Source organism: Mobula hypostoma, chromosome 12, assembly GCF_963921235.1.
Source record: "Mobula hypostoma chromosome 12, sMobHyp1.1, whole genome shotgun sequence".
Lineage (NCBI taxonomy): Eukaryota > Metazoa > Chordata > Chondrichthyes > Myliobatiformes > Myliobatidae > Mobula > Mobula hypostoma.
This window is the reverse complement of record NC_086108.1, coordinates 92,761,958-92,774,593: the sequence shown is the minus strand read 5'-3', so window position 1 is coordinate 92,774,593 and position 12,636 is coordinate 92,761,958. Positions and strand designations below refer to the sequence as shown.

At 36.7% G+C, this 12,636-nt stretch overlaps 1 protein-coding gene across 1 annotated transcript in view; it reads right to left on the bottom strand.

Annotated features, from left to right (window-relative positions):
* Window positions 1-329: 329 nt before the first annotated feature.
* Window positions 330-12,636, bottom strand: part of cnn3a (calponin 3, acidic a) — a 71,802-nt gene continuing 59,495 nt past the window's right edge. The window contains exons 5-7 of the mRNA XM_063064611.1: window positions 6,441-6,557; window positions 4,547-4,693; window positions 330-1,010 (exon numbers count right to left, since the gene is read on the bottom strand). Coding sequence (XP_062920681.1) covers window positions 657-1,010; window positions 4,547-4,693; window positions 6,441-6,557 — 618 coding nt within the window. The 3' untranslated portion in view covers window positions 330-656. The remainder of the gene's footprint in view (window positions 1,011-4,546; window positions 4,694-6,440; window positions 6,558-12,636) is intronic.

Genomic DNA, 12,636 nt, shown 5'->3' with positions numbered 1-12,636 from the left:
ATACAGATAAATTGAAAATTGATCAATACAAACATTAAGGGCTATAATCCATCTTAACAAACATGATTTCCATCTTGGCTTTGTGCTCACTTAAGGTTGTGTATTTGAAAAGGCATTGGTCCCATTAATTTAGGTTATGAAGATTAGAAAAATTATACGACTAAAGAATATGACAGTGACTAGCAGTAAATGCACATTTACACTGATTTCAGCACTTTATCATTTGCCACTGTGTCATAACAGGCAGCAACTCTGTGCAACAAATACGTTGCATTGGTTTAAGGGATATCCTAAAAAGTGAATATTTCAGGCGCTCTCAAGATTCAATAAAATGTGTATAAATGTGGTAAATAAAATCAATCCACCAAATTTTAAAAAGTGGGGAGGTGCTAGGTATGGATTCTGAAAAGTTGACTTTTAGGAACTTTCCTTCAAGTGAGTGAAAATCAATTATCTCCAGTACTTAAAGTGGTAATTACTGTTACCAGCACGTGGCAATGAAAGAAAAACTAGAAAAGCAAGACAGCAAAATACTGATTTATGGATTAGCTGTGTACAGAAAAGCCAGGAATCCAATCTTTAGGGCCTTTAAATTCATGGAAGACTGTAGCAAAATCAAAGCTGTCTAGCTAGTTCATGGGCCATAATACTGATCATTAATAATCAACACCGTGATCAGAGTAATCACCACGGTAATCTCCTTGGTACTCATCCTGATACTCTGCAGGATACTCATCTGGGTATTCACCTGCATAGTCACCTTGGTAATCTCCATCGCTATACTCCGAGCCATTTGTTCCCTGGCTTCCATTGTGAATGACAGGCTCAGTTGGGGTGGCACAATATTTGGAGTCATACACTTGTCGTCCCAGGCCGTATACAGTCATACCCGTTTGGGAAGCCCCTTTATTGGTGCCCATCTGCAATGATATTGTGGAGGTGTCACACTTCTCTGTTGACACCTTTTGGTCATAGATGTGTCTTCTGGTACCTGGGGCTGTCATGCCAGCCTAGAAAAAGTGAAGAGAAAAAAAATCAAGTAATCAGGACTTTAATGCTGGAATGTTTTATTTGTCCAGGTTAAGGTATTGGTAAGACGAAGTTCAAAAGGCAATTACCAAACTCAATTTGGTCATCACACCTGATTTGACAAAAACCACCGGCCACCTCTCTCTACTCTGGATAAAGGGGTCTTGAATGCACTGATCAAACGTACAAATGCACTGACGATACAACCGTTGTTGGTAGAATCTCAGGTGGTGACAAGAGGGTGTACAGGAGTGAGATATGCCAACTAGTGGAATGGTGCCACAGCAACATGGCACTCAACTTCATTAAGACGAAAGAGCTGGTTGTGGACTTCAGGAAGGCCAAGACAAAGGAGCACATACCAATCCTCAGAGGGATCAGAAGTGGAGAGAGTGAACAGCTTCAAGTTCCTGGGCATCAACATCTCTGAGGTCTAATCTGGTCCCAACATATTGACGTAGTCATAAAGGCAGCAAGACAGCGGCTATATTGATTTGGCATATCAACAAATACACTCAAAAACTTCTATAGCTGTATCATGGAGAGCATTCTGACAGGCTGCATTACTGTCTGGTATGGAGGGGTTACTGCACAGGACCGAAAGAAGCTGCAGGGTCCATTATTAAGGACCTCCAGCACCCAGGGAATGCCTTTTTCTCACTGTTACCATCAGGTAGGAGATACAGAAGCCCAAAGGCACACACTCAGCAATTCAGGTACAGCTCCTGCCCCTCTGCTATCCAATTCCTAAATGGACATTGAAGCTTTGGACATTATCTCACTTTTTTAAAAAATATACAGTACTTCTGTTTTTGCACATTAAAAAAAAATCCATTCAGCATACGTAACTGTTTTACTTGTTTATTTATTATTATTTTTATATCTCTGCTAGATTATGTATTGCACTGAACTGCTAAGTTAACAAATTTCACGTCACATGCCAGTGATAATAAACCCGATTCTGATTCTGACACATAGGCTTTGGGTCAGGTCCAATACAACCAATACCAGATTTTGTCACATCTGTTCAGAGCAGAAGATGTAAATATCATGGTGGTTACCTGAGGCCAAATTTGCAGAGCCTAGAAAATCTGGGTTTGTTAATATTTCATGGAACCAAAAAAATTCACTCAACTCAATAGATCAACTCTAGGGAATTTGAATTTACACAAGGGACCAGAGAAAGTTACAGAGTAAGAAATGCAAGGAAGGCAAAACTGGAAATGGGAACATCCTGAGCAGGACCCCCAGCCACTGGCATTGAATGACAGTTTACTCAAGTACAGGTGTTCAGCAGCCAGAGACTGACTGAACAAAACAGGGTTGAAGATTCTGGGTAAGATCCAACAATATTACATCTGCTACTAAAATAAGCAGATCGATGACAATGATTTCATTAAAAGTACACCTACATGAAGTGTTGTCACAGGAAGACAGCATTCATCATTAGGGACCTCAACAAGACATGCTTTCTTCTCACTGCTGCCATTGGGAAGGTACAGGAGGCTCAGGACCCACACCACCAGGTTCAAGAATTGCTATTATCCTTCGACTGTAAAGCTCTTGAACCAAAGGGAATAAATAACCACTCAACTTCATTGAAATGCTCCCACAAACTATGGATTAATTTTCAAGGACTCAACATCTCAGATTCTTGATTTTTATTGTTTATTATCAATTCTTTATTTTTGTATTTAAACAGTTTGTTGTCTTTTGCACATTGGTTGAACATAATTGGTGCAGTCTTCCTTTGGTTCTATTAAGGATTTACTGAGTATCCCACAAGAAAATTAATCTCAGGGCTGTACCTGGTGACATATGCACTAATAAATTTACTTTGAACTTGTGGAATATCTACAGTAACACAAAATACTGGAGGAACTCAGCAGGTCAGGCAGCACCTATGGGGAGGGATGAACAGTCGACGTTTCGGACTGAGACCTTTCAACATATACAAACAAGTTACTAAAACATTCTTCAAATGCCCCATCCATACCATCCTTAGTGCCTGCTGTGACTAGTACTGCAGACCTTATCCTACAGAAGTTTTAACATGATGTGAAAAGTGTAATCAACTCCACCCCATTCACTAAGGCACACATGTATGTGGATCAGCGCTGTTATCACACATGGATCGAACTGCATATATACAGAGAAACATGCATTAAAAATAGCTTTTTCTGCAAGGGAAATCCGTAGACTAGAATTCCAAGAATCACTGAGTCAATGAAACTGCTACATTTAACAAACTGCCTTTACATCACCTTTATCTGCCTTACTGTTGAAATCCTGCTGCCTCTGAAGATTTTTGCAACTCGGCCATTTCGTCTTTAATCATGTGCAACACACTGCACACTGTGGCCAGATTCTGCTCCACTAACTGGGGAAGATATTGTCAGGAGTTCAGCATCCAGGTGTGCTCCACTCCCCTGACTCAAGCTGCTCTGAAGAATATCGAACCTGAATGCCGGTTAGTGGAGCCCAGGAGGTAAAAGCCAGCATTTTTCATGGTATTTGCTCAAAATGCCTGATAGATCAGTGGGTGGTATGAAGATCTCTGCAAACACCAGCACTCAGTAGCCAACAGCTTTTGTTCCCCCCGCCCCCCCACATACTTCTTTTAAGACTGGTTTAGTGAATCATAATCACTAACATGTGTCATGAAAAGCATTATTTTGTGAAAGCAGTTTAGTACAATACAAAATTACTGCAAGTTACACTTCGAAATATAAAGCAAATTAGTGTAAAAAGAGAAGGAGTTTGTGGACCATTCAGAAATCTGATGGCAGAGGGGAAGAGGTTGTTTCTAAAATTAAGTGATTCGGTGAACAAATCCAAGGCAACTGGGTTCTGCTTGTGCTGTGACGACAAAACAAAGGGATGGATACAAGGAATGAAAGAGAAGAGACACACAATTTTTACAGAGCTTGACAGATGGAACATGTCAGTCTTAAAATATGTGGGCTGCTATTCATAAAGTTTCTTTGAGTATTTGGAAATCACCATCCAGGAGTTATGCAGACTCAGTACATTTGACAAGACTTTAAGGTAATGCAGATTATATTGCAGAGGGTGGAGAAAGAATTTTGCCCATTTGGGGCATTTCAGTTATGAGGAAAGATTGGGTAGACTGGATTTATTTTCACTGGAGCAGAGAGAACCAAGGGAGGTCCTAGTAAAGGGATCTAAAATTATGAGGGGTATAGACAGGGTATATAATAGTAAACTTGTCCCCATAACTGAGAATCTATAAGGAGCACAGGCTCACGGTACAGTGGGGCCAAACAGCCTATTCTTCCTTCCATGTCTTGCTTACTTCTTTAGCAAAGTGGTTATGTAAACAAAAATAATGATAAAGATTACAACAAGGATGATTACATGAGTCATATAATAATGCAGATCAGTTATCAAGCAAGATTCCAGTTTCAGCTGGGGCAGAAAAACTAAAAAAAAACACATCACACACGCATCTTAACAGCACTGCATCAAAATACACAGGAACAATTATTTACGTTACCTGACTTGCACCTTTGTTTGTCCCCATCTGAAGGCTTATGGTTGTTTGATCATATGGCTTCTCAGTATGAGTTTTTGGATCATAAAGGTGTCTTCGAGTGCCATAGGCAGTCATGCCCGCTTGGCTGGCACATTTGTTGGTTCCCATCTGAAATAAAGATTATTTTTAAGAACATACAGCACTCCAGCACAGTTCAGGCCCTTCATCCTGCAATTTTGGACTAACCTTTAACCCACTCTAATATCAATCTAACCCTTCCCTCCTACATATCATCCGTGCACCTAAGAGTTTCTTAAACGTCCCTAATGTAGCAGCCTCTACCATCACTCCTGGCCAGCCATTACATTACCACACTACCACATTATGTAAAAACAAATCTTACCTCTGACATTTCCCTCTATACTTTCCTCCAGTCACATTAAAATTCTGCCCCCAGGCATCAGCCATTTCAATGGGAAAACTGAGGCCCTGAAGCCACACACTTTAGAACAAATGAGTCCCATCAATGTTCAAGTTGCACAACAACCAGTGTTAACCCGGCTAAGGATTATTACTGTACATGTGAGACTCACTTTAGTAAAGCTCAGTCATAACAGGTAAAAGTACGATCAGTACCTACAGAGCTACATCCCAGAAGAGATGGGGAAAGTCAAAGGAATAATTATAATGTGCCCCAAGTTAGAATGCAGGTAGTTTCAAATCAGGGTTTATGATAGAAACGGAAAAATGGTAGGGAAACCACCTCAAACAGTTTAATCCAATGTTCTATAGATTCAGGATCAGTTCCTGTGGATTCGAGGGTGGCTAATGTTGTCCCTCTCTTCAAGAAGGGAGGAAGAGAGAAAACAGGGAATTATAGACCGGTTAGCCTGACATCAGTGGTGGGAAAGATGCTGGAGTCAATTATAAAAGATGAAATTACGACACATCTGGATAGTAGTAACAGGATTGGTCCGAGTCAGCTTGGATTTACGAAGGGGAAATCATGCTTGACTAATCTTCTGGAATTTTTTGAGGATGTAACTATGAAAATGGACAAGGGAGAGCCAGTGGATGTAGTGTACCTGGACTTTCAGAAAGCCTTTGATAAAGTCCCACGTAGGAGATTAGTGAGCAAAATTAGGGCACATGATATTGTGGGCAGAGTACTGACATGGATTGAAAATTGGCTGGCTGACAGAAAACAAAGAGTTAATTGTTACTCAGAACAGCATCAGAATGAGTGCATTGCAAGTCCTCACACCCAACCTCAGGAATCAACACATGTTATAAACACAGTGCAAACACAGTGACAAGAACCTGGGGACCATTTGGTCAGGAAGCCAATGGTGTCCCTGTTTTACGTAATGTCAATACTCATTCACAGCCGACGCTGATTCTCCACCAGCCTGACATTGTTTCATTGATAAGTTAGGAACTTAATCCCTGTAATCTAGATAAAACAAATTGGGAAACCAACAATTTTTTCCCTTCCTAATTTCGCTATTTTCCAAAATATATTTATCAAAATGCAGAACAGAAAATTAGCTTTATTTATCACACGTACATCAAAATGTCAAAAGAAAATTGCAGTGAAACATGCCAAATCAAATCAGCAAGGATTGTGTTGGGGCAGCATGCCAGCGTCACCATGCTTTCGGTGAACGGCATGTCTAGAACTTACTAACCCTGATCAGTATGCTTCTGGAATGTGGGAAGAAAGTGGAGTTTTGGAGGAAACTCACATGGTCACAGGGAGAACTCGCGTACTGTGGCGGGAACCAAACGCTGATCAGTGATGCCCGGCGCAGTAAAGTAGCTGCGCTAACCACTATGCTACCACGTCGCTCACACACTCCAAACTAAATCAAGGCGTTGATCACCATTTATAGAGTAATAAAAAATCACTGAGTACCTGAAGCCCAATTACACTTTGTCCAGCCTTCAGTTTTTCTTCTTCAAAGTGCCTCTCTTGCTTATCTGCATACTTAACTCCAATATCCATTCTCGTCTGAAAGCCTTTAGTTTTTGCCTGGCCAGAAAAAAAATTAAGTAAATCAACACTGGAACATTTGACAAACCAACTTACACAGCAATTCCTGTTCAAATAACAAAAGTAAGGGGGGGGCGTCACGTGATGACGTGGGATTGAGACGTGTAAATCCAGCTCTCCCGTAAAAAAATCAGCAAAGTACCGTTTAATAAAACAAAGTTAATAAATACTTTCTGAAAACTATTTATAAGCTTTGTAAGACTACTTTACGATATGCCTCCTAAACTGCAACAAAAGAAGTCTGCTGTTGCGAAGCAGCCGCGAGAGGGGAAGAAAAAAGGGCCTACTGCAACGATGAAGCCTTGGACTCAGGTTGGATCTCCTTCGGTAGAACAGGGAGCAATGGCGGTGGCAGAGGTTGCTCCGAAGAAGACAACGGAATTGCGCATGCGCAAATCGACACAACTCAAACTACAAGAACCGACAGCCACTGCAATTGAAAATGACCCAGAGTCAGAATTGGATTCTGCAGAGAACACAGATGAAGAAGAGGAGGAAGAATTGGAAGCGATTGGAAGTAAAGGAGATGATAGAAACATAAGAGAGGCTATATTGCAATTAACGGCTGAACTAAGAAAAGTAAGAGAAGAGCTTAGAGATACGAAGATGTGCTATAATAAAGCTATGGAAAGACAGGACAAAATGGATAAGAAGCTTCAGAAGATGGAAAGAGCAATGGGGCAAATGAATGATAGAGTGGAAAAAACAGAAAATGATCTGCTTGTCTGGAACTTGGAAAGAAATCGACTCTTGGAGAAAGTGGACATGTTGGAAAATTTCAGTAGACGTAATAATATTAAAATCGTTGGTCTTAAAGAAGGTACGGAGGGAGAAAAACCAATAGAATTTTTTCAAAGATGGATCCCGGAAGTTTTGCAAATGGAAGAGGAGGTTCGACCAATTGAAATTGAGCGGGCACATAGAGCTCTAAGACCAAAACCAAAAGATGACCAATATCCACGATCGATTTTAATAAAATTCTTAAGATTTCAAGACAAGGATTCTACAGGCAGCTGCTCGAGCTGCCAAGGATAGAAAAGGGCCATTGATGATTCAAGGGAACAAAGTTTTTTTCTACCCTGATATAAGTTATGAACTTTTGAAGAGAAGGAAGAAATTTAATCCAGTGAAAAAAACCCTATGGGATCACGGTTATCAATTTATATTGCGTTATCCTGCAACCTTGAAGATTTTTTTGCCTGGTGGAGAAAAAAGATTTTTTGATGACTACCAGAAAGCGGAGCAGTTTGTGCGAGATTCTCTGAATATTCACCAGGTACAAGAACAAATCCAGGGGAGCGAGATAGATTGAAGATGAAGATTGGGTCAAAGAATGGACTTGTTGGATTTTTGAAGGCGGATGAATGTATAAATATATTATTAATTATACGAGGGGGGGTAAGAAAAGTTAAAATTGGAGGAATATTAGTTGGGAATAGTAACATTAATTTTTTTTTGTTGCGGGGGAGCTGGAAGAAGCACTGACCAATTGCTACACTAATCATGTGTGCAAGCGTGGCATTAGCCACGACCCGCACAATGGAGGGGGGTAGTGTTGTGTATCTTTTCATTCACAACATTAGTGGGGGGGGTATTTTGTTTTTTCTTTTTTTGTATCTTATCTATCTTTTTTTTCTTTTTGCCTGGAGGGTTGGGAGGGAAACACACAGCAACATGGTGAAGTTTAAAGAGATTCCCCAAGGAACTACGAGAGTTGAGAAGATAAGTAATGTTTTAGATTGGAGTAACTTTGTTAAGAATAATGACTAATTTATTGAATTTTTTGAGTTTTAATGTTAACGGGCTTAATGGACCAGTGAAAAGAAAAAGAATCTTAACACATATTAAAAAAATGAAGAGAGATTTAGCTTTTTTACAGGAAACGCACCTAACAGAAACAGAACATCAGAAACTAAAGAGAGATTGGGTGGGTAGTGTTGTTGCGGCTTCATTTAATTCAAAAGCGAGGGGAGTAGCAATTTTAATCAATAAAACGTTACCAATTAAAATACAAAATGTAATAACTGATTCTGCTGGGAGATATCTGATTATACATTGTCAACTTTTTTCTGAACTATGGACTTTTATGAATATTTATCCACCAAACAAAAATGATGCAAAATTCATACAAGAAGCTTTTTTGAATTTGGCGGATGCACATGAAAAAAATATTAATTGGAGGAGACTTTAATTTTTGCTTAGACCCAGTCTTAGATAGATCAACCAAGGCTGTTATAAAATCAAAGGTAGTAAATTTAACTTTATCATTGATGAAAGATTTAAATTTGATTGATATATGGAGAAGAATCAATCCTAAAGAAAGAGACTATTCATTCTATTCTCATAGACATAAAACTTACTCAAGGATAGATTTTTTTCTATTATCAATGCATATTCAACACAGAGTGGAAAATATGGAATATAAAGCAAGAATATTATCAGATCATTCTCCTTTATTAATGACAATAATAATGGCTGATAAGGAAGAAGTGGCTTATAGATGGAGATTTAATTCAACATTATTAAAACGTCAAGATTTTTGTGATTTTATGAAAAAGCAGATTCAATTTTTTTTGGATACAAATTTTCATTCAGTGGATGATAAATTTATATTATGGGATGTGATGAAAGCATATCTTAGGGGCCAGATAATAAGTTATACGTCTAAAATTAGGAAAGAATATATGGCAGAACTAGATCAATTGGAAAAAGAGATTACAAAATTAGAAAAAGAATCTCAAAGATATATGTCAGAAGAAAAACGAAGGCAACTTGTCAATAAGAAGTTACAATATAATACGCTTCAGACATATAGAATGGAAAAAGCAATTATAAGAACTAAACAAAGGTATTATGAGTTAGGTGAGAGAGCACATAAAATTCTTGCCTGGCAGTTGAAAACGGAACAAGATTCCAAAACAATAAATGCAATTAGAACAAGGGCAAATAAAATATCTTATAAACCTCTTGAAATAAATGAAACCTTTAAAAATTTCTATTCTGAATTATATCAATCAGAATCTCAAAATGATATTAATGAGATAGAACGGTTTTTATCACAAGTATCTCTTCTAAAATTGAATTTGGAAGAACAGAAGGGATTAGATATGCCTTTCACATTAAAAGAAGTTGAAGAAGCTTTAGGATCACTCCAAAGTAATAAATCTCCAGGAGAAGATGGTTTTCCACCTGAATTTTATAAAAAATTTAAAGATTTATTATTTCCTCTCTTTATGGAACTAATACGTCAAGCAGAAAAAATACATAAACTCCCAGAATCTTTTTCAACAGTTGTAATAGTATTGCCAAAAAAAGACAGATCCTATGAAACCAACATCATACAGGCCTATTTCTTTATTGAATATGGATTATAAAATAATAGCAAAAATTTTATCGAATAGATTATCTAAATATTTACCAAAATTAATACATATGGATCAAACAGGATTTATTAAAAATAGACAATTGGCAGATAATGTAACCCGGCTACTCAGTATAATTCATTTGGCACAAAAAAGGGACGAGAAGAGTATAGTAGTAGCCTTGGATGCAGAAAAAGGCATTTGATAGATTAGAATGGGATTTTTTATTTAAAGTATTAGAAAAATATGGGTTAGGAACATCTTTTATAAATTGGATTAAAACTTTAAATTCTAACCCTAAGGCTAAAGTAGTGACAAACTCTCAAATTTCAACACCATTCCAATTAAAAAGGTCAACTAGGCAAGGTTGTCCATTATCACCTGCTTTATTTGTACTGGCGATAGAGCCATTAGCAGAACTAATCAGAATTGATCCAGATATTATGGGTTTTAGAGTTAATCAGGAGGAATATAAAATTAATCTTTTTGCCGATGATATTTTGATCTACTTAACAAACCCACAACATTCGTAACATAAATTATCTTCTAGATTGGATGAATATGGGAAGGTATCAGGTTACAAAATAAATTGGGATAAAAGTGAAATTTTACCTCTTACTAAGGGAGACTATAGTCAATGTCAATTAGTAACCTAATTTAGATGGCCGGTAAATGGTATAAAGTATTTAGGTATAAGACTTGATAATGATGTAAAGAATTTATATAAATTTAATTATTTACCACTATTGAAAAAAATTCAAGAAGATTTTGACAAATGGATGATACTACCAATAACATTAGTAGGTAGAGTCAATGTTGTAAAAATGAATATATTTCCTAGGTTACAGTACTTGTTTCAAACATTACCAATACAATTGCCACAGAAATTTTTTCAAGAGTTAAATAAATGTGTGAGAAAATTTCTTTGGAAAGGTAAAATGTCAAGAATATCATTGGAAAAATTGACATGTAAATTTGGGTTAGAAGGGTTACAACTTCCAAACTTTTAAAATTATTATAAAGCAAATCAACTTAGATTTATTGCATCTTTCTTCGATGATCAAAAACCAGCATGGATTAAAATAGAATTAGACAAGATAGGAGAAAATAGATGAAGATTTTATATATAAATGGGAATCTAAATGGATACGGGAAAAGAAAGAATCTCCTATATTAACACATTTGATTGATCTATGGAATAAGATAAATGTTGATAATGAAACACAGAAATCTCTATTAGCAAGGAGACCTTTGTTCCAAAACAGCCTTATTCCTTTTACAATGGACAATCAACTTTTATATAATTGGTACCAAAAAGGGATTAAATTTATAGGAGATTGTTATGAATGAGGTATATTGATGTCATTTGAACAATTAAAGGATAAATATAAAATATCAAATAATACTCTCTTTTGTTACTTTCAATTAAGGGCTTACTTAAAAGGTAAGCTGGGTCAAACAATGTTTTTGCCAAAACCTAATGAAATTGAAATTTTAATTCAAAAAGGGAAAATTAAAAAATTTATTTCTTGTATGTATAATTTGATTCAAGAACAGACAATTAAACAAGGAACCCATAAGTCAAAGCAAAAATGGGAAACAGATCTGAATATTACTATTGATGAAACAAATTGGTCAAGACTCTGTCTTGACAGTATGACAAATACAATAAATGTCCAACTTAGATTAGTACAATATAATTTTTTACACCAATTATATATTACACCACAAAAAATAAATAGATTAAATTCAAATCTATCCGATAAATGCTTTCGGTGTAATCAAGAAATTGGTACTTTTTTACATTCTACTTGGTCTTGTTTTAAAATTCAACCCTTTTAGATAAATTTAAGTCTTATTGGAACAAATTACTGGAACTCAACTTCCACATAACCCTGTATTATTTCTATTAGGTGATATTGAAGGGATTAAGCCAAAACTTAAATTGAATAAATATCAGAAAGAATTTATAAAAATTGCATTGGCAGTAGCTAAGAAGACTATAGCAGTCACTTGGAAATCTGACTCGTATTTAAGTATGGATCATTGGAATAATGAAATGGCTAGTTCTATTCCACTCGAAAAAATTACTTATAATTTAAGAGATAAATATGTAACATTTTTGAATATTTGGCACCCTTATTTACAAAAGATAGGATGGCATATTTAAGTGCTCCGATAAAGATCTTGGTCCCTTGGGGAAAGTAACGCATAATTATACCAAATTTATTTTGAATTCCATGGAGCATGTGGAAACCTTCCAATACCCAGGCAGCTCTTTTTTTTCTCTCTTCTTTCTTTTTAGGTAGGACTATATATGGGGGGGGGGAGGGTTAAGGGGAGGGTAGATTTTATCTTTTCATGTATTCTTTTTGATAACTCAATAAAAATTATATTACAAAAAAAAAGTAATAATTTACAAAGATTTACAATAAATTGCACTCAGCACATGGAGACCTAAAGGTGTGAAGAGAGAAGTTAAATGCACCTGAAAAATCAGATACAAGTTCCCGAGGGAACTGCCTTAGTAAATGAAAATTGACTAGCAGAAACACTCCTGGTTAACAGAGGAAACATACTCATGTTGGTTTGATCAAACTTAATGCTTTGGACCCCTCAACGGGCTTTCTTTAGCCTCATCACATTCCCTTTTAAACTTTCAACTCCAAGCGGCTGAACTAAAACTTTACACGATT